General features: G+C 37.1%; 1 protein-coding gene across 2 annotated transcripts in view; it reads right to left on the bottom strand.

Annotated features, from left to right (window-relative positions):
• Positions 1 to 23,481, bottom strand: part of LOC120314564 — a 32,285-nt gene that overhangs the window by 7,729 nt on the left and 1,075 nt on the right. Inside the window, exons 2-11 of one of the 2 annotated variants that reach the window (XM_039357811.1) lie at positions 20,330 to 20,476; positions 14,883 to 15,041; positions 13,489 to 13,650; positions 11,717 to 11,884; positions 11,047 to 11,211; positions 9,725 to 9,895; positions 7,485 to 7,640; positions 5,868 to 6,032; positions 1,494 to 1,658; positions 551 to 718 (exon numbers count right to left, since the gene is read on the bottom strand). In XM_039357811.1, coding sequence (XP_039213745.1) covers positions 551 to 718; positions 1,494 to 1,658; positions 5,868 to 6,032; positions 7,485 to 7,640; positions 9,725 to 9,895; positions 11,047 to 11,211; positions 11,717 to 11,884; positions 13,489 to 13,650; positions 14,883 to 15,041; positions 20,330 to 20,476 — 1,626 coding nt within the window. The remainder of the gene's footprint in view (positions 1 to 550; positions 719 to 1,493; positions 1,659 to 5,867; positions 6,033 to 7,484; positions 7,641 to 9,724; positions 9,896 to 11,046; positions 11,212 to 11,716; positions 11,885 to 13,488; positions 13,651 to 14,882; positions 15,042 to 20,329; positions 20,477 to 23,481) is intronic. The other variant, XM_039357812.1, reaches the window with a different exon arrangement.

Here is a 23,481-nt window from a genome sequence, read left to right as displayed (position 1 = left end):
AGGGAAGCAGTGGTGGGCAACACTCGCTTTCTAGCAGCAAAGGAATGGACCTCCTATTGTGCTCATCTATAAACAGAAATTCAATATTGTACTGTATTTTCTGGCATATAAGATGACTTTCTAAACCCTGAAAATCTTCTCAAAAGTTGGAGGTCGTCTTATACGCCCAGTCACCTTATACGCCGGAATATACGGTAGTTCCTGCATAGTGCCCTAACATTTCTTCCTCCATTTCCTATACCTCCAAAATACCAGAATATTTCTAAGAGGAATCCATGAAATCACAGACTAGAATTTATTTGGCAAAATCTTATCTAGCAAGGCAGAACCTTGTCATATACATAACCAGCCACTTTTGCCAATGGAATTACAGAAGCGGTGAATGCTCCAACACTGGAAGTTTTTAAGAAGAGACTGGACAGCCATTTGTCTGAAATGGTATAGGGTTTCCTGCCTGAGCAGGGGGTTGGACTAGATGACCTCCAGGTCCCTTCCAACTTTATTATTATTATTATTATTACTACATTTAATTCATTTCTCATGAGAGCACCTGATTCCTCTGAACAGAACCTCCACATCTTGTCAATATCATAGTTACTGCTGGTGGCACACCAGTATCTTCCATCAGTTCGGCCATTTGTAGTACAGCCGATATAAACTTGGTTCTTGAAGACAAATGGAAAGACACAAGGTAGACTTTCCACATTCTCATCAGGTCCTGATAGTAGGAAAGAAGAATTTGTAATTATGCAAAACAATCTCCAACATATTATTTGCTTATTTTCAGAAATAGAAGTTCTTTTTTTTAGAGTTTTAATTACAGTTGCTTTATCCAACAATGCTTTACCCATTTTACTCTACAGAAATTGGATTATATCCCACAATCCTCAGATCATGGTCATGCAAATTCTATCAGGTCAAGACCCACACTTATACAGCTTGTTAAGAACTACATCCAAAAGACAAAGCCACTATCCATTATCTGAAGGGACTTCAGATATGTGTTTGTAATACTGTAAGTATCTGCAGTTTAAGATACCCAATTTGTCCATTAGAACCTTCCATATGCAAAATACAATCATGAAATGGATGTTGCTGACTGCATTTTGTACACTCATGCTTAAGACAGTAATAAAGCTAATCACATGACGAAATATGTTCTCCTAGAGCAAAGGATTAAAAAGAATTATACTAGTGCACTTCTGATGTTAATATCTCTGTCACACAGGAAAGCCAAGCAATTTAGCATGTAGCATTCCTAAATTAACATAAAAATTAGTGCTGATTTTTGCACACATTTTTGGTTTAAAAGAAATCAAAATCTTCATTGAAAATGCATTTTTGAAAGAAATAGTGTACCAACTTTATTTTGAGGTAAAAACACTTTTTTATTCTACTTGACAATTACAAGAATTATTCTTATTTACTCACTCACCAATCTTTAGGTTTTATTTGAACTTATCTTGTAAAGTTATTTGATGTTCTTGTCCTACCTGTGTCATTACAGTATGTCCATTTTTTGTCTACATCATAGTTGGTGGTGGTAGCACACCAGAATTTCCCATCACTCATGCCTTCATTAGTGCATGTACTGTAGACTTTTTCCTTGAAGATGAATGGGAAGAGACATGATGGGCTTTGTATCATTGTATCTGGCCCTGGATTTTAAACAAAAAAGCAAGTGAGTACAAGGATATGTGATCCATTCCTATCAATAGTGAATGCCAACATAGATTCCACAAAAAGTCATAAATAAAGCCAAACGTCAATGCCCACAATTGAAATGGTCTGCTCACATGCTTTCAAGCATTCATTTTTCTCCTTTATTTCTACGTCAGGCAAGTAAGAATTTACCCAAAACAGCATAAGTAAGTATTAATTATATTATTGCTGGGACTGGAAGGACCCTAGACAAAATATCATTTGTGGGCCCCATCCATCCATTCATCCATCTATCCATCCATCCATCCATCTTCTAGCTATTCTTTTTCAGTTTTTTCTATCCCAGTTATCCGGGGTGGGTGGGAAAAGAGGAAGAAAGACATTCAGTATTTGATATTTAGAAATTTTGTTGGGAAAAAATGGGTACTGTGTTCCTTGGCTGGTCCAGGGACATATCCTGTCATTCATTCTTAGAGATACCACTTTTAAACAGAAATTATCAGAATGGTATATAGAGCCCATCTTTTCTGAAACTCCTAGAGCAGAAAGACACGTATGTTAACTTTATGTCATGCCTCCATGTATGGAGTTATAAATGACTTTGTCAATTTTATCCAGTACATATCCTGTGGGATGTTTTTAGTTACATTGACTATCAGGAAACACCATGTTGCTCATTTCATCTTTATTAGAAACAGATATTGGTAGCCAGATGTTATTCTACAATTTGCTGTTGGTATTAAAACTAGCTCCCCATCCTTAGTCCAAGGTGACATTCTGATAGAGCAACAGGGACATTTTCTATTGCCCTATTTGACATCTACCTACCTTTGGGCTCACTGAATTTCCATTCTGTTTGGTTGACAATGTGTTCTATTTACAGTATATAGATATCTTGCCACATGTAAAATTCATGCCCTCCAAGTTACATCTCTCTCTCTCTCTCTCTCTCTCTCTCTCTCTCTCTCTCTCTCTCTCTCTCTCTCTCTCTCTCTCTCTTTCTCCCTCCCTCCCTCCCTCCCTCCCCCCCCCCTCTCTCTCCTGCCACATTTCTATGGAGATCGACTGAGGTATATTGAATATGAGCAAATTCTTATTAGAATGTGCTTCAGATCCTAAGAGGTTTTTTAAAATATATTTTATTGATGTTTTACAATAACAATCTTTAGTGCTTAGTAAACACTGTGTTGTCTGGGTTCCTATATTTAAAAAACAATAATGATTAATTTCTATAATTCCATAATCAATCTATTAATTAATGATATATTTCCTTGATCTTCTCTTTTTCCAGTAGTATTCTCATTCTGTCAACATTAAACAAATGTAGTTCTTAATACTTTCATTACATACAAGGTTGGATATAAACATTTTTCTTGTGTTTGTACAAATAACAGTAACATCAGCATATAACATCTTTTCTGATCAGCTTATTTTTCAATTGTATTTGTAAAAGTCATCTTACTAAGTCACTATATGTCCTGTTTACAAGATTCTTATTTAAGCTTAATTTCCCCTCTGTATTCCAGCCATTCTTATCAGTTATAATTTTCTCAAAGTTAATTACCTTTAAATATCCCAACTTTTCATTCACATACACCATTCCAATATTTTTACATTTCATATATTATTAAAAATACCATACTAGTTATATATCTTATCCCTTTTCCTGCAGGACCCCTTTATATCCGTAATTTATCTATTCTTTTAAATATATTCAAATAAGTGTGTAATCATTTAGTATTCCATCTGGTAAGTTGCATCAAATCTCTTGAATCTAACTCTAGCCTTTTGCTAAGTAGCTTTCCAAGTCAGTGTGTTCAGTTTGCCAGGGGATTCTTCCTGTATTTTTGTGAATGTTGTTGGGAATAGGAAAGACAAGTTAGGTAGGATGTGCGTATTTTGTCTCCCAAACTCTAATGATTCCTCTGACTGCTCTATAATCCATTTTGTTAGATTTTCTTTTTTATCTTCAAATTTGTTTTTGAAGCCCTGAAAAATAAAATATCTTTTCCATTTCCATTATTGTAGCAAAATCTTGCAAGTTTTCTTTCGTTTGTATTAAGCTGTGGTTCTCTTCATTTGTAGCTTCCCTCTTTGGGTTACTGTCCTCTGGTTTGTGTTCTGTTATCTGATTTGTTTGTTCATTCTTTGTCGTCATTTTCTGAGTTTTTTAATTGTACATTTAGGTTAAAGGTGTGCTCATTTATGTCCTCAAAGTTGTTTTTAGTCTCATCATGATTTGAAACCATTGTCATTCGAATCTGTTGCAGTATTGCATACATTTCCTCCTGGAAAGTATTTGCCTTGTCTTGCAGATCTCTGATGTTCCAGGCTGGGATCTTCAGAAGGAAATATTAGGCATGGTTTCCTGCCACTTTTAGATAGGTAAGCAATATCCATTTTATATCCCCCCTCCAGATAGTCTTTCACCATACCATAGTCCATAGATGGTGAACCTTTTAGAGACTGAGTGCCCAAACTGCAACCCAAAACCCATTTATGCATCATCAAGTCCCAGGTGGGTGTGGCCCATTGGATGGGTATGGCCCATTGGGTGGGCGTGACTGCAGTGGTAACAGCAAACTGGGTGGGACTAAAAAGTTCAATCAATCAATTCCAACTTTGCAAGTACTTTTTTTTCCTGCGAGAAGTTGAAATTGACTGATTGAACCTTTTTTTTTTGCACACAGCGGCGGTGGCTAAAGCGAAAAGGTTTTATAAAACCCAACTGAAGGCCTAGGACTGGGGCAACAGTGCACATGCCCACAGAAAGGGCTCTGACTTCTGCCTCTGGCACCCGTGCCATAGGTTCGCCACCACTTCCATAGTCTTTGAGATTAGCCTTGTCATACCAGTCAATCTTAAAATCCAAACACCAAATCCTATATAGTTCTTATCTTTATATATGGTTTTTATAATCCAATGTGTATCCAATTGTCAAAGCACCACTAAAAGCAGTATTTTATAATGGTTCTTCTGTTCAGGGGTCTCACAATTATCAGCCAGCCAAATTTGCAGTCCAGAATGTTTAACCACCTAAGAGCTTTCCAGTAAATTCCCCCTAGAAGATTAGCCAAAAATCAAGGTTTTTCTTTCTCTGCAAACAATTCTAGAGCTTAGAAATCACAGCTCAGTAAGTATTTACAATCCTAGGTCAGTAGTTTTTAAAACAAATATAGTTCTCACTCTGTAGTAGGTGGTCCAGTGTATTTTTTTTCCTCTGTTCCCAGCTATTTTCTATTTGGCTAGAAGTCATTGAGGTTCAAAGGAACAAGTTGTTCTTTATTTCTGGGCATCTTGCCAATTTCTGAGTCGATGCAGCTGTTCTTCTATGGTCTAATCCTCCACTAGATGTCAGTAGCTATTCATTTTCCAACTTTTAAAACAAAGAATTATGTTCTTGTAATTTCATCAATACTCTTTCAGATGTGGAATCTTAACAATTTTCATAATTTTCAGATTTATCCAGACTGCAGTATTATTAACTTCATTTCAGTATATTTCTGTCCCCCATAAAAATTAAATTGCCGTTTCCGTCTATGGAAGGGTAGGGATGCTGTCCCCTCCCTTCTCAGTTTCAGAGGATTTTTTGCTTCTTGGTGATTTTTTCCAGGAAATCAGTTACAAAAGAGAAGATTGATATTCTCATCCAGTTCCAAGCATGTTGTTCACAGTTGTTCTGGTTAGTGCTTTTGGACTTCGGCTACCGGTAGCTTGGGCTAGTCACTGAGATGTAGCTAGCCTTTCTCCTGTCGGTTTGGATGGCTCCCCCCAGATCAAACGGATCAACCACCATCGTTCTGTGATCATTGGGGGGACCTCCTTCTTCGATGCCCCTCCGGAGCAACTTTAAACCATTTAGGGTCCCCTGGCAGAGCGAAACCAGCCATGAGGTGCAGAGCCCCACAATCCCTTGGCTGTGTCGTTATGATGCAGGACCGGAAGTCCAGATCCTTAGGAGGTTTTGTAGAAGCTGTAGAATGACACTGATGATGGTAAGCATTAACCCAAAAGCAGTTGCTCATATTCAGTTACCTCTTGACAGATAGGAGCAACATCAAAGGCATGATTCCATTTTCTGGTTTACATCTAGAATGTGCAAAACCATGCTTCAAATCTCCCTTAGTCATTCAATTCATACATATTCCCTTATATATTTTATTATGTCCTTCTATTTTTTTTCTTGTAACGTTTAATTTCTTTACCTAAATCTTGGCAGAGCTTCAGTTTCCTATCAACATCATAATTCTGGGTTGTTGCACACCAGAACTTCCCATCTCTCCGCCCATCTGCAGTACAATTTCGGTAAAGCTTTCCCTGATAGATGAATGGGAAAATGCATGGTGGACTTTCCATAATCTCACCAGGGCCTGATATTTAAAATACAAAAGAAGAAGGAAATTAATCAGAATTATCCTTGCAATAAAGTAACTCCTGGTCCAAGCATTCAATTATCTGAAGATAGAAGAATGTACACCAGAGCACACAGCCCAGTGGATTTATTAAGTGCCTGGAAGAGTGATCACATGCAGATACTCTCCTTGGATGTCTTTTAATTTTTTGAAAAGTTTGGATGGATGTTTGTATGCTTAATTCCTGCTAGATGTCCTACTGTACATATTGATAGGAATAAGAATTAGTTGGACTGATAGAAGAGAGTATTTGTAGCTGAAGGCTGAATTGTAGAATCCTTGGTGCCCTCTGAGTTTGGTTGCTGCTAGCAGTGATGTTTGGTAATTAAACATCTGCAAGAAAGCAACCAACCTCAGAGAGGACTTCACATAAGTTAGACCTTTGCTGAGCAATGGACAATTTATCCCACACACTCAATAAATATATCATGCATACATAAATAAGAGTGCAGTGACTTCTACTGTGTGCTTCTTTCTCTCCAATGCATATAATACCTTGTTTAATATAAAAATTTTCAGCTTTTTGCCTGATATTTCCTCAGTTTTATTTAATATAATTCACTTTTGATGAAGCAAACAGCGATATATAGTCACTGTACAACACAATGTTCTGAAACAACTGTTTCCATAGCAAGCCACGATTTTTTTAAATGACTACACCTGAGAAATGTGTAGAGTGCCACTGATGTACTATATCACAATATCTGATGTAAGCATCCAGTTCATTACACTGACATAACAGTGATATCACACGTGTGTTTTCATCCTTTCTCAATAAACAGCTATACTAGTCTCTCTTTAATTCTTTGTTGGTAAATTTAAATTTAACACAGAAATAGTTTGTCGCAGAAGTGACTGCCTGTGAAGGCTCCTAGATTGGGTTTGAAAGGTGAAAGTAGTATGCTCTGTCTCATATTTGGGTAGACCAGGTTATTCTGATAGGCCAGTTTCACCAGGAAACACTCCCTCCCCTCCTCATAAAAATGTTGATGTCCTGAAATAAAAGAAGTAGGAATATGGAGTGCCACCAAGTTCATATTTCATGTTCTAGTTTCTTTTTGAGCAACACAGAAATGGTTGAAGTCATGCTAATTATTTGCTATGAGTTAAGTGGGGCTTTGTTCGTTATTCACATTCTCCATTTCTTGAGGAACATGCTTTGAGTTGTGAAGAAAACAAAGCCCCACTTAACAGCACTTAATTGGGGAAAAGTGTTTACCTTTGGGGATATATTTGGGTACTTGTTGTGAATATCTATTTTCATTTAAAATTGGACATGGTTTGCTATAAAACTGGAGCATTTAATATTTCAACTCAGGGAAATGCTATCATCAGCGTTTCATTTGACCCTCGTGAAAATTCTATGCACAAAAAAAGTTTTGCTTCTACTTCTGCACCATTCTTCCTTACCTGATGGCTCACAGTAAGTCCATTGCAGGTCTGAATTATAATTTTGGGTGAGGGAGCACCAAGGTGTCTTGCCAAACATCCCATCTGTGGTGCACATGAAGTAGAAATTTTGGTTGTACGAAAAAGGAAAGATGCACATTTCTTTAGGATCCGCATCTACAGAATATATGAGATAACGTTCATAAGACCTCAGGTCATTCAGTTCCACTGATGTCTTTTTAAAAAAATGATTTACACTGTCCATCCAAAACATGGTTAATTTTATGTTTATGGATTCAAATGTCATATCTGTGGTGCATTAGAAACTTTTTTTGATACACCGTGAAAGTAAACTTTAAATAAGAAAGCAAAGCAGCCATTCACACATACTAGGAGGAATCAGATTTTTTGTATATAGGTAATCTTCAATTTATGGCCTGGTCTGTTAGCAATCATTCAAGGTTAAGATGGATACCAAAAAAAAGCTATTTATACCCCTGATTCAAAATACCAACAGCTGTCCCTCCCCCATGGTCAACAATGATCACATTTTGGGACAATTGGCAACCGGCCTGCACTCATGGCTATTTGCAGCATCCCACATGTACCTGCAGCCATGTAGCTGCAGTTTACAATGTTTTTGTCAGACATCAGCATTTACTTCCAGTTTCTGGTAAAAACAAAAAAACAATAGGTTCACTTAATAAGCTTTAGGACTGTCACACTCACTTAATGAACACTGCAAAAAAAGTTGTAAAATTAAGCATGATGATGTGGTTACCCACTTAATGGCCATTGTGATTTATTATTTTAACAGCAGACTCAATTGCAGTCATAAATTGATGACATGACTATTTGTTGTGATGATGTTAATTGAGCTAAATGTGTTGAATATAGAAACAATTACAGGCATGGCATTTGAATTTAATGTTGGTTGTCAGATACCAATCATGTTCTTTTTCTCCAATGATAATGTTACAGGGCAATGATAAAGGCCCAAAGTAAATAAAGGCCCAAACTGAGACCTAGTAGAAATTTTGCTTGTACAAAAAGGAAAAACATTAAGTCATATCCTAAAGCAAGTATATGAATGCCAAGCATTACAGTGGATTCTCCAGATCTTGGTAGATCTGTTTCAGCCAAAAGCATCTATTTGGAGGCAGGAACAGCTCTATGAAGAACAGCAGTATGAAGAAGCCATCTTAGGGATATATGTTCAATAGTATGTAAGACACAATAACAACAAATGCCATCTTAGGGATATATGTTCAATAATATATAAGACACAATAACAACAAACTTTAGCCATACTTTTACTTTGGAGAACAAGACTATCTATCCCAGATTATCTGCCCTAGAACTCTTAAGGAGCATTGGACAGATGAAATCCCATTGCCTAAAGTGGGCTTCAAGTCCATTGTTTGTGATTATCCACAGCCAACTCTAGATGCTAAAAAAAATGATGACATAATTTCCTCCCATTTGTTGATAATATGATCAAAACTTTTAGGGAAAGCCCTAAAATAGACTTACTAGAAAACAACTATTTAAAAGCTAAGAAATTCATAAATTTCCTGTCATAAAAGAAAACAGACTCAGAAAAAACTGGCCTCATCTAGTTTGCACTCTTATCATATCCATTGTTGTTCATGGCTACCTAAAAGGTTTGTGGTCAGCCCTTACACATCAAAAGGACATCCATCCTTGCCCTAAATTGTTCCACTGTCCTCAGCTAAGAAGCAGGATAATTTCCCTTCACCACTGGTAAAATATAAACTAGAGCTGCTGCTGACAGGACATGAAGGACCTGCAAGAATATATAACTTGGGGGCCCTAATACATATATATCTTCATAATTTATATACTCTTCCCTGGTTTCTCTGTCTTACTCTCATTACCCTAGTTGGAAAAGCATGATTTAACCCAGGAAATGTTTAAATGTTGTATTTGTGGTTTATTTTGACTTTTCTCTTGAAGCTTATGGAAAGATGGGGGGGGGGAATGAGTACAACTCCTGGCCAGAGAGTCACCCAGTGAGCTAACTAATCTAATACCTAACAATAAAGAAACTACTATTGATTAATACGTTTATTGTCAGTGTATTTAATACACTCATATCTGCTACGTTAAATATTCACACAAGCAAACAAAAACTCAGTATCAATTCTGGGTACAGGACCAGGTGCAACACATGTAGTCCTGGATCTGCAGTTGAAATTGTGCACTTCTGTTGCAAAAAAAATTGTCTATTTTAATCTTACCTGTGATATTGCAGTACACCCATGTATTATCCAAATCAAAGTTGATTGTGGTGGCACACCACAGCTTCCCATCACTCATGCCCTCTGTTGTACATGCATTGTAGGAGATGCTTTTGTAGATGAATGGGAATACACAAAGTGGATTCACTATTATTAGATCAGGTTCTGGATCTTAAAAGAAAAAGGTGAAAGTAAGGCTATGAATACCTTTCACATATAATTTATGTTCATTGGTGAATACATGTGAAACTAACATAGAATGGAAAATATTTATCTGTTTATATCCTCACAATGATACTGAGTATATTAGAAAACAGTCAGGATCTTCTTCTGCAGTTCCCTCCCAAATGAGTTTGTGGTGAAAGACCAATTTCCTTTTATAGAAATAGTAGGATATATTGGGTTCTTATAGACATATAATTTTCTAGGACAGTGATGGCGAACCTTTTAGAGACCGAGTGCCCAAACTGCAACCCCAAACCCACTTATGTATCATCAGGTGCTGGGTGGGTGTGCCCCATTGGGTGGGCGTGGTCCATTGGGTGGGCATGGCCCATTGGGTGGGCGTGGTCCACTGGATGGGCATGGCCCATTGGGTGGGCATGGCTGCAGTGGTAACAGCAGACTGGGTGGGACTAAAAAGTTCAATCAAACAATTCCAACTTTGCAAGATCTTTTTTTCCCACAAGAAGTTGAAATTGATTGATTGAACCTCTTTTTTTTGCACACAGCAGCGGACGCCTAAAGCAAAAAGGTTTTATAAAAGCCAGCTGAAGCCCTAGTACTGAGGCGACAGTGCGCGTGCCCACAGAGAGGGCTCTGCGTGCCATCTGTGGCACCCTTGCCATAGGTTCGCCACCACAGTCCTAGGACCTATAGATTCCAGACATTGTAGCACAACTATGGTTCTATCTTTCTGTTTCAGCAAATACTACCTTTTCCCATAGTCCATGGAATAGACTTCTGGATTATTCTGTGTACTTTAGTATTATTTAAACCGTCTTCAATTTTTAAAAAGAGGTTTTGTTAAATATGGCATTATTTGTTCATATTGAAACTTTTGTGGCCCTGCATTTCAAAGTTTATAAAAATTTAACATGTAGTTATCTCTTCATAATTGTCATGAGGATTATATACTATAAATAAGAAACAAATGCACATTGACAATGCCACACATTAAAAACACACACACACACACTAAATTCCATCAAGTGTTTTCTATATTTGATAAGATAACTTTTTAAAGACTAGCTTCCATTCCTTGATCTAACTGGGCCCACTTCTTAAAATCTACAGAACAAAACATTCATTTTATTACTTACGGGTGACATTACAATATTGCCATTTCTTATCTTTGTCATAGTTGCTACTTGTGGAACACCAGAACTTCCCATTATCCATATCCTCATTAATACACACATTGTAGAACTTGCCCTTATAGATGAATGGGAAAACACAAGTTGGATCATCTTGCTGTGGCTCTGTTCCTGTTAAATGTTAAAACAAAAAGCAAATGAAGAAAGATATATGGATTTCCCAGCAAAAAAACAGATATTATTGTACCTTCAGATGGCATTTGGCCATCAAATGCCAATGTTTCAGTAGCAATATATGGCATTTGCAAACAACAAAGCCATTGAATGGTCCAATTCAAATCAGTCATGGGGACTAAAGGTTTATTCTTCCAAGGTTTCGGGCTTATGCTGCAGCCCATCATCAGGAAACCTCTGTCTCTCTCCAAAATTTGTACACTGGGTTGTTCTACTTGCTGTATTTATACTATTCTGGATTGTGTGCAGCTTTTAGTTTTTAAATAGGATGATAATGGCTGGCTAATTAACAACTTAATTAACAACTATTGTTGGAGCCAAACAAACTAGTAGCATAAGATTCCTGCATTAAATCATGTGTTAAAATAGCTTATTTCCTCAAAGGTGAATTGGAAGAAGAGTTTTTGTTTCTTTTTTCCCTTTCTTCTTTTGTCTCTCTTACCCAATTCCTCTGGACAGAACTTCCATTTCTTGTCAAGATCATAGTTGATAGTGGTTGCACACCAACGTTTCCCATCACTTCGCCCCTCTGTAGTGCAGCTAGAATAAAGCTTGCCATCATAGACAAATGGGAAGACGCAAGATAGATCCTCCACCTTTTCTTTTGGCTCTGATGTTTAATAGTTAAAACAGGGAAAACATATAGAGAATACCAGTTGCTCAAGAATAACTTTGTAATGCAGAAATCTATAGCCTAAACTTAAAGTGCAAAGAAGCCAAAACTAGATGTAACCAAAGGCAAGAAGTTGCTTTCAGTTCTTGCCATTTTCTTATATTTACATGCTGAACATGTAAAATATTTTTTTATTAAAAAGTTTTACAAAAATTACAAAATATACCCCACTCACCCTTCCCCCCTCCCCCCTCTCCCACTTCCCAGAGCTGAATTCAGGATAAAAAAATATAATAATCATAATCTAACTAGCATTAACCAACTATGTAGATAAACAAATATAATGCGCTTTAACTCCCTTTTAACACATGTAAAGTATTCATATTGCATGTTCATATACACAATCAGCTGACTGGTAAAAGAGAGGAATGTTCTGAGCAAGGACATAAGAAGAAAGACTAAAAGGGATCTGGAATGACCCACCACTCTACTTTTGCCACATGGTAGCTAGGTGAAAATAGAGAGAACTATATAGAGAGAGGGGGGAGAGAGAAAGGGAGGGAGGGAGAGAGGGGAAGGGGGAGGGGGAGAGAGTGTGTGTTTGTATAGCAGGGAGAAACTTGTTTATATCATTTGTGGATTAATCCAGTCTCAGGGCATAAGTAGTGTTTAAATTTCAAAAGTTAATTTTCTCCTAGCTGGGAGAATATTCAGGCCCTGAACCTTAATCATCTATTTTATACTGGAATTATCTTTCTCCATGTCCTTAGGTATTGAATGAAATAAAACATTCTCTGTTCCTCCCATTTCACTTATAACTGGAGGAACCAAATGTTCCTATAGGTGGTGTACCTCGCTTAATAACTACAATTGGGACTGACAGTTGTTTATAATCATATGACTAAGCTGGACTTACATCACTTTTACTACAGTTGTTAAGGAAATCACCTACAGTCTTTAAAGGACACACCATATGAACAAGGATTGTGATTTTACTGTCAGCTTCTCCATTGATTCTACTTGTGGGAAGCTGGCCTTGAAGTGCACAAAGGGCAGTCATGTGACCCTAAGACTCTACAATGGCCATAAACACTCACTGGTGGCAAAGCATGCAAATGTTGATCATGTGACTGCAGGGATACTGCAACAGCTATAAATGCAAAGACCAGTTATAAAGTTACTTTTTCAGTGCCATTGTAATTATGAACAATTGCTAAACAGGGCAGCCATTAAGCGAGGTCTACCTGTATAACCACTGTAGCTGAAGAATTCTTTTAGAGGAGCATGGAAAACTTAGTTGTATTCACATAAAACCTGACACCTCAAATGCTAGCCTTCCACAAAAGTCAACAAAAGAATCAATGTTTCAAGCACCACAGAAACAACATGCCTGCTTTGTCATGGTCCTATGTCCAAAGTAACCACTTGCAAGTGTTTCCCTATATATATTTTTTAAAGTCTTTTTTTTTTTCTGTCTGCTTCAGACTATCCATTCATTTTTTTTAGATCCTGTCTTAATCTCCTACTCTTTCTCCAAAACCCAATATCCAACATCATGTACACATAACTTTTTCCCCTCACTCAGCATGCCACCATCCTACCAGAAGGTTCACAATAGGTCCATTGAAAGTCAATATCATAGTTCTTGGTAAGAGAGCACCATGGCTTCTTATTAGAAATGCCGTCTGTTGTGCATGATGAATAAGATGTGTGGTTGAAGATGAAAGGAAAGACGCATGGTCCCTTAGAATTGGCATCTAATCCTGTGCAGAAATGAATATTAGTTTCCTCTTACAGGGGTATTTAGACAAAGACAAGAAAATGTCCCCTTTTTAAGGTGGGGGGGAGTACAAACTTCATCTAGCCAGTGTTATTTTCAAAATATGTATTTTAAAACAAAAATATTTTAAAACATTTTAAAGAATACACACCATAAAAAAGAAATTCAAGGCAACTAAAACATTATTTATAAAAAAAATAAGTATTCCATCTACCTTTTCTAAAACAGATCAAATAACACCCCCAATATTAATATTAAAAGCAGCAAGAACATATCATTGCTGGGAAAAGGATTGGAAAATAAAACCTAAAATGAGCATTCAATCAAAATCTTTGGTGAACAATCACTCTTTCCCAGAGAGATCTGGCTTGATACATTTCGTTGGACAAAGTATTCCACATGGTAGGTATCATCATAAAAAATAAAATACTCCCACCCACCCCCATTTCTCCAGGGTCTATAAAGAAGGGAAGAAGAGAAGCTCAGGGCTGCCTATGGAAAGTATTGCCCTCCTTCACTTTACAAGTTCACCTCAGCATCAGAATTAACGCTATAGTTAAATCTGGTAATCAGTGCAGAGTATGCAAAAAAGACATCATAGTGTACCATTTCACAAACTGCTATTTACTATGCTATCAGAAAATTCTTACAAGAATTAAAATCATGAGTATGAAAATTGGGCCATAATTTTTCATCTATTTTCGCTTTCAAAATTCCATGGCTAAGTAAGATCCCCTTCCCTCTGCAACTTTATATCTTATATCTATACCCTTTTCTGCAACTTTCACATATCCAGCCATTCTGCTCTCAAATACCAGAAGAGCTTCCATTTCCTTAATAATTTATTTATTATTCTTCATGTTCTTCAAATCTAAATCTAAGACCAGCCTCTTTCTTCCTTCAAATGTCTTCTCCAACTAAATTACGACTTACAACTGAAATATTCTCTAAATCTCTCTCTGTGTCCAGGTTATACTGTACTCATTTTAGTCATATTCCTTTGGCTCTACCACAGATGAATTTTCACACATTGCTAAATGTTTCCTAGCATGCAGTTTGTGTCTCTTTTACTCTCTTACTCTTGAAGAAACCTTTTGTCTCCCAAGCTTGAATTAATAATGAAAAGAAGCTTTTGAAACTGACGACTTGGAGATCTTGATCTCTTACATCCTTCTGTAAGACAAATAATTATAGTACTCAATATCTTGTTCTTACTGGTGTCAGCACAGTAGCTCCACTCAAGATCCTTGTCATAGTTTCTTGTGGTGGCACACCAGAATCTTCCCTTCTCCTCTTTAGTACATGTGTAGAATGTCTGGTTTTTGTAGACAAAGGGAAACACACAGGATTTGCCGCCAGAATTGCCTCCATGCTCTGAAAACATGGAAAGTATGGATATAGATGGAAAGAAAAAAAGGTGAACAAGAGATAGCTAAGAATTCTGCTTCTGTTTATATTTCCTGTAACGTTCAATTCTATATCTTGTCTTTTCCATTCATCATTGTAACCTAAAGGCAATCAAATGATTTTAAATTTATGTGAAGAATGCTCTTTTTTTGTCTTTCAATTTTTAAACTTTAAATCTTTCCTGTAAAGGTCAGGATAATGATGCAATATATATGAATGGCTGTATTTGTAGTACAGGTTAGTGCCTAGTCAGTACGTAGAGGAAAAGCTGATTTTAAAAACCCACATTGAGTTAGTTAAGGTCAGATCAGGAGTGTTAAAGAAAGAAACTGAAGAATTTATTCTAGTGGCTCAAGAACAAGCTTTGCCCACATATTGCATGAAGGCAAAAATTCAACATGTAACATACAATAGCAAATGTTGCCTTTGTAGTGAAAAGAATGAAACAACTGATCATTTAATCAGCTGCTGAAGCAAAATTTCACAAGCTGACTATAACATCATGACCAAATTGCCAAAATTATTCATTGAAAACTTTGCCAGAGGTTTAGATTCAGTTGTAGTGAAAAGTATAGTGACTGTCAGCTTGAGAAGGTTTTAGAAGAATGAATAGGTTAAGATCTTATGTGACTTTAAAATCCAAACAAATAGACATTTTGTTTAGAACATGCCTGATAGCACAGTTATTTAAAAGAAAAAAAAAAATCTGGTTCATCAAATTTGCTATTTTGGTGATGCTAGGGTTGAGGAAAAACAATGGAAAAAATATCAGGACTTGCAGATTGAAACTGAACTACAGAAAAAGAAATGTTGTTATACCAATCACGATTGGAGCACATGGAACAATACCTAAAAGACTATCTCAGTATCTGGAATTATTAAAATTATTATACCGACTTCCGGTGGATCTGCGTTGGGCGATGGCGGCTACTTTGTAGCCGTCCTCCTGGGTAAGTGTAATGAACCGCTATGAACAGCAGACATCAGCTGTTCAGCGGTTCAAAATCCCCCTCCCGGGCAAAGGGGGGGGGGCAGAGGGTAGTCTGAATAGTGGTAGAGCCTCTTATGTACCCCCAATTTTCTTTTTTTGGGGGTGACAGAGTGCTCCCACGGAGTTCAGACTGTCTCCGCTTCCCAGCTGCTTTTGTCCTTGGGACAAAACAAGCCCTCGCAACCACCTCCGCGTTTAAAGTGATCTAGTGAGTTTTTTTTTTAAGAAGCGGACAGAGTTGTTTAGAGGATTTATTTTTTGCTTTCCTTGACTTTATATGTATTTTAAATTTAAAGGTTTATTCTTTTGTTATAGTCTTTCTTTTTATTTTTCGCTTTTTGCTGAAAGGGAAAGTAAAATGGCGATCGGCAGACTTTCTAGTGTTTTTTTTTTTTTCGGGAAGCTAGAATGGCGATCGGCTTTTTTACCTTCTCTTTTTTTTTTCCTTTTTTTAAGGACTGGATGGATTTTAGAGTATTATTAATTTTTGTTGTTTAATTTTCTAAACATTATTGTTCTGGTCTGATTTTTTGTTTCGCTTTTTGTATTTTTAAAAGGTAGGCATTCTGGTTTTTCCCCCCCCCCTTCTTTTTTTCACTTTAACGATTGGAGTGTGTATTCTAATTTCTTTTATTGATTTATTTTTCGTCTTTTTTGATTTTATTTTAAATATAGTCCTTTTTTTCCACTATTTGCTTTTTTGTTGAAAGAGAAAGTAAATGGCGATCGGGAGACCTTCTAGCGTTTTTTTTTTGTTGTTTTTTTGTTTTTGTTTTTTTTTTTGGGGGGAAGCTAGAGTGGCGATCGGCTTTTTTTTACTTTCTCCTTTTTTTTCTTTTTAATGAATTGGAAGTATTATTATTGTTTTGGTTTGATTTGTTGCTTTGTCTCTTGTATTTTTAAAGGGCAGGTATTCTGGTTTTGGTCTGATTTTTTGTCTTGCTTTTTGTATTTTTAAAAGGCAGGCATTTTGGTTTCCCCTCCCCCTTTTCTTTTTTTTTCACTTTAACGATTGGATCTCATTATCTTAAAGATTTTTCTTTGAGGGAGTTATGATTTTTTTTTTTTTTTGAAGAAATTTTTGTAATTTTTAAGAAGGAGTAAAGTTTTTTTTTTAAGATGGCTCCAAAGCGTTCAGTGAATTTCATAGTTCCTAAATCCTCTGTGGCCCAGCCAACAACTGTGAAGGATATGCAACAAATGATGGGAAATTTTACAATTCAAATTAGGGCAGAAATGAAAAAGATTTTGGAAGAAAATAATAAGATTTTGAGGCAAGACATAGTTTTGGCTCTAAAAGGAGTTGCTTCTGTTCTTGAAAAGTTGAATTCCCATGTGGAAGAAGTAGCTGAAAAAGTGGAATTAATGGAGGGGAAAATTGAAAGTATGGAAAAAGAAATGGAAAACGAGATTCTTATGCTTCAATATGGTCAAATGGAATACGCCTTAAGAATTAGGGGCTTGGAAGAGTCCTTGCAGGAAGATCTGAAAGAGATGGTTGCAAAGGACTTTGCTGTAATTTTGAATAAAGAAAAAGAAGGAATACTTAGTGAAATTGAAAAACTATTTAGAGTTAATTCTGCGGTGGCAGTACAAAAGAATTTGCCAAGAGATGTGGTAATTTACTTTGGGAAGAAATCTTTACGCAATGAAATTATACAAGCTTTTTATAAGAAGAGATTTCAAATTGCTTCACAAGATGTTATAATTTTAAAGGAGATCCCATCTAAAATTTTAAGAAGAAGAAAGGAGTTTGCTTTTTTAGCAAATGAACTTAAAATGAGACGAATTTTGTTTAGATGGGATGTTCCGATTGGAATGGTGGTGAATTACCTGGGAATATGTTACAGACTTAATACTGTTTCTCAAGCAAAAGATTTTTACACTTCAGTATTGGGGGCATCTTCATCTCCATCTATTAAGTTTAAAACTTTGGAAGAAAAGGATGTAGAATTACAGTTTGAAGACTCTAAAATTGGGCAACCCATGTTTAAGAGATCTCAATATGTTCAGATTGAGGAGCAGGAGACAACTTGTGTAGCACAAAACTGTAAAGAAAAGCAGCAACTGAAGAAGAGTAATGAAATTTCACACCTAGTGATTGCTGAATCTGCGGGAGAAGCAAGACCTATAAATCCTTTGGAGCAATCTTCAAGGATGGAAGGGTCATTTGAGATGAAAAAGGGGAAATTTCAGCCTGAGGGGTGTCAACAAGTTGAGAGGAAGGGGCAGAGGAAAATCTGTGCAACATATAATTGTAAAGAAAAAGACCAACAGAATAAGGAGCTTAAGGAATCCCCACATGTACTGGCTTCTGAGTCGTTGGGAGACTCAGAAAATTTGGAGCAGCTTTTGAGGACAGATCCTAAAGCATTTGTTTTAAGCTTTATGGCGAAGATGGATAATCGAGGCTGACAGTGATGGTATCAGTATGATAATGAATGGAGAATGAAAATGGACAATTGAGATTGATAAGGACTTTTTTTGTGGTTGCAACTTGTTGTTGATGAAGATTTGATTATCTATTGTGTTTATGGTGGATGGAATTTGTTATAGTGTTTTTTGTGGGTCGAATTTGTTATAAACTGTCTACCTTGGATGGAATCTGATAAGATTTAAATGAGTATAAAGGTGTCTTGTTTTTTTTTTTTTCCTTTTTTAAGTTTTAATACAATGTGTTTAGTGTTTGGGTGGGGTTTTTAATGTTTAAAGTTTTAAGTAATGTTTAGACTTGTGTTTTTGATTGACTATAATTTGTTTGTTCTAATGTTTCAAGTTTTGATTGTTTAAATTTGTGTTTTGGAGGGACTATAACTTGTTTAACTAAATGTATTTAGATTTGCTTATGATTTATGTTAGACTTTATATGGTAGTTATAGATGTTTAAAGAAAGCAGTGCTTAAAATTGTGTCTTGGAAGAAACTTATGTAGAAGGATGGATAATATTATAAGTAAGATTAGAAGATTTTTAGAGTATATTATAATGTGTTTATTATTATTTTCTAGAAATAATTTATTTAATTTAAGGTACTTAGGATTGTTTAGGTGTTTTAAGTTTTATATGTGCTTTAAGTTCTTTTTCTTTTTTTTTTCTTTTGAAACATTTTGGATAAGCCTGTAATCAACTCTGGGAGGCTCAGGGGAGGGTTAGGGAGGTTTGGGGAGTTGGGGGAGGGTATGGGTGGGTGGGCGGGTTTGGGGAGGGGATTTATTTTGTAAAATGTTAAAAATTCTCAATAAAAAAAAAAAATTATTATACCCAAACCCTTAATTTTATATAAAAACCCTCCATATTGCTTGAACTACTTATATTCCTAAAGTAGATACCATTTTAATAATTCTTAGGTCCTGGGTTAGAATTTGAATTATTAAGTTCCCATCAGTTTTAGTCTGTGAATCTGTCAATTATCCTTACATAATAATAATGTGTTAAATCAGTCTGGAAGTTTCTACACTTTGGAATTTTTATACATTACTTCTCTCCTGTAGAAAAAAAAACATTGTGAAATTAGGCTTCTTTGATTTGGCAATTTGCTGAATATTGTCAATGAAATCTCTGGGGTTCAAGAGGCTACTAAAAATGGCTTACATTGCAAATTGCCCACCCCTGTTTCAGTCAGAATATTCCTAATTCAAACTGTGAATTAGGACAGGATCACATGCTTTTTAATACCAAATTATTCTATGTCTCTCCTGATTTCTACTGGGTTTAGAAATTACATAAACTGACTACTTTTTGAGGGTTGGTCTGGCACCTTTTACTACCTGAGGTGAAAAAATGTTGCTGCCTCTCCATTTATTTATAGAAGTATTACACTCAAGCAGATAATTTTTTATTTGACTGCTGCCAATTGGGCTTCCCCCCCCCCCCATCACATCTAAGAACAAGACTAGTTTAGGGAACTTAGGACAGACTCCCTGGCACATACCACTGCATTTTCCAGTTATTTATGGTGCCACTACTCCCAGATTCCAGCATGTTGTAGAGGCAACTACTTCAATCTAATGACAGTGTTACTGCTATTCTCTCCAGCCATCTATCATAATGACACTTCAGCATAGTAGCAATTAGGTCAAGGGATGAGATAACAGTAACTAACAGTAGCCCTATCTTATTTGTGATGTTAATTCTATATTTCATATCTTGCTTAGAAGCCATGAGCCAGTTGTTCAAATGTAACCTATCAAACCATTGCCCAGAGAAGAAGATAGCTCTAACAGAGTTCTGGATTACTCATTTCTGATAGGATTCTGGATTACTTACCTTGAAGAATGCAATGCTTCCACTGGCCACCTATGTCATAGTTAGCTGTTGTGCTGCACCAGAGCTGCTCATCAATGGCTCCATCTCTCGTGCACGATGAATATGACCTCCCATTAAAGACAAAAGGGAAGACACAGGAAGAAAAAGCTGGAGGGGAAAAAACTATAATTGAAATGAAAGAATCATGTATTAAAACTTCAGAATCACAAAATAATAAATAAATGGCTGGAATCCAACTAGAATGTTTCTAAATTCTGCCAAGAACTGAGACAGGAAAAGGCCAATGCTATCTGTTTTTCTGATTAAGCTAAACGTGATCCTATATGTGTATCCTGAGGTGATATTCCAAGGAATGAATTATCCACTTTTTCCCAGCAGATCCTACCATTTATTTTTTATCTTTATTTCTTACTCATCCTAAGGGATTGCTTCAGTTCCTGTTTTGAGTCCCCAGTTTGGAACTGCAAATCTTAGAAAACTAAAGTACATCTTTCACTGCATCAGTGATATTAAAAATGTCTGGAATTTCACTGGTTGAAAAATTAATACAAGAAAAGTGATCATTCATCTAATACAAGATCTGTAGTTATCAAAGAAGGGATTTTCAGAACTAAGTACATGAATTAAATTTTAGAAGAGGTCCAGAACAATTGAACATGGCTGCTTTAATATGCCCACTTCTGCTCGGACATTCCAACATGGCTAACCCAACATGGGCATTCTTACTCAGCTGCTCTCCACCAGCGCTCCTCCCCCACCCCTTCTTCCCAGGGCGTTTCACAGAGAGATACTTTTCCAGGGCCTTTTGGCTGTGTGGGACATTTAAATGTGCATCAGGGTAGCCAATCCACATGCCAAGGGGTGGGCTGCCTCAGGCTCTGGGAGACAGGGGACATTGCTTTGATGTCTACGCAAGAACAGGAGAAAAAAAGCGGCCTGGGGTGGTGATGGTTAGGGGCAGGGCATTTCCCTTCCCAGTCTTTCAGCAGGCTGCCTCTCCTCCGCTCTGCGTAATGAAAAGGTTAATAACAACTCGATTTGGCTTTGCCACATGGCTGTAAATAAAGCACAGCCAATATTTATTTCCAAATATTAATGAGAAATAACAATGTTGAAACAATTGCTGCAGATTCCTGGTTTCTTCAAAGGCAGTTCTTTAAAGGGAGAATCTTGAAATCACTGGTTGAAAAGAGAGGATGCAAAATAGGCTGGCTAATTTTGAGAGAAGGATTAGACCTGTTTGGAGCGTTTTGGCTCAGAATTTTAAAAATAAATAAATTCAAATACTCACTTGGGATTCCAGGAACAGAGTTTTATTGAGATTTAAAACTTTTGCAAAAGTTGGTGGTCTTAGTCTCTCATAGGAGATTAATTGTTAAAATCATTAATTGTATAAATTAATTAATTGTATAAATATTATACTTTTTTCACGACACTGGTTTCCTCCCACCCCTAACGCACTTAAGCTCACCTGTTTCCCCCCCCCCATATGCTAATCTGAAGCACTTAATCACAATAAATTTTGTTCATACACTCCCAGGAAAAAGGCCCCTTGCACCTGTTGTACCTGCATCATTTAACCGTTTAACCATGGCCTTTATTTTAACATAAGCTCTATCTTTATTTTTGTGTTTCCTCTGCTTGGGTTATGCCTAGCTTCTCTTAACCTAAACCACAACAGCTTATCTTGCATGTGCCAAAGCCCCTAAAGTTAAAAGCCTAAGTTACTCCATTTTATAATTGATAAACACACTCCTAAAATTTTAGTTAAGTTTATTAAGATTATATGTCATTAAGCAATTTCTAATCTATATATTTGTATATATATATTTTACCTCTTACAAACCATAACCGTAAATAACCCCCCCCTCCAAACTGGCTCTCTCAACAGTCCATCAGGTGATTTACATACACAGAAACACAGGCAAAGACTAGTTCTTCACACACCAAAAACCTCAGCAGTGGGGGAGATGCAATAGGTGAGGAAAAGCGAGTATTTTTGTGTCATAGTCAAGAAGTGAGAAATGTGTGTGTGTGTGTGTGTGTGAGAGAGAGAGAGAGAGAGAGAGAGAGAGAGAGAAGCAAAGTGTGGGGAATGGAGAGCATTGCAAATAGAATAAGGGGAACGCTATCTCTCTCTCTCTCTCTCTCTCACACACACACACACACACACACACACACACACACCACTTCCTGCTTTTTCTTCCTTCTCACTCTTTCCCTCCAGCACCTGGACAGGTGGGGAAAGGTGAAAAAAAGAGAAGGGAGAAAGGGGGAAGCTCCCTTGTATTCTTTCAGTGTGTGTGTGTGTGTGTGTGTGTGTGTGTGTGTGTGTGTGAGAGAGAGAGAGAGAGAGAGAGAGAGAGAGAGAGAGAGAAATCCCCTTAACTCCCCTTACTGCATCTGTAATGCTCTCCATTCCCCACTTCCCCCCCCTCTCTCTCTCTCTCACATACACACACACACACACACACACACACACACACACAGACATATCCTTCCCACTTCCCACTTTCTCCCCCTTCTCGCTCTTTTCCTTCAGCGGCATGTGGATGGAATGAGAAGAGGTTTTAAAAAAGGGGAAAAGGGGGGAAGCTCCCTTTTATTCTTTCAGTGTGTGTTTGTGTGTGTGTGTGTGTGTGTGTGTGAGAGAGAGAGAGAGAGAGAGAGAGAGGTACTGCCCCTGACCACCACCACCCCAGTCCCCTTTTTTTCTTTTCTCCTTGCATATACATCAAAGCAACGTCCTACACATCTCTGAGCCTGCGGATTGGCTGCCCTGATATATGTTTAAATGTCCCACACAGCCAAATGGCCATGGAAAAATATCCCTCCTGGAGATGCCCAGGATGAAGTGGCAGAGGAAGACTGCTGGTGGAACCAGTGGTGGGAGAGGAGCGCCGTCGGAGAGCCAGCCCAATAAAATTGCCCATGATGGGTCCGCCATGGTGGAGTACCGGAGAAGAAGTGGGTGTGTTAAGGCAGCCATGTTCAATTGCCCCATTCTGTTATAGAAGTTATCTGCTTACGTGCATATAAAAAGTGAATTACCCCTGGAAATCTGTTATTTCAAAGCTTGCAACCTAATTAAGTTGTTCTAATTGTATCCAAATGCTGTAATGAAATGCTCCCTTGACACCTGGAGACGGAAC

The sequence above is a fragment of the Crotalus tigris genome, unplaced genomic scaffold (assembly GCF_016545835.1).
Source record: "Crotalus tigris isolate CLP2741 ecotype Arizona unplaced genomic scaffold, ASM1654583v1 scf7180000018954.1357295, whole genome shotgun sequence".
NCBI classification, from domain to species: domain Eukaryota; kingdom Metazoa; phylum Chordata; class Lepidosauria; order Squamata; family Viperidae; genus Crotalus; species Crotalus tigris.
The sequence above is the reverse complement of the archived record's forward strand: the minus strand, read 5'-3'. Positions and strand labels throughout refer to the sequence as shown.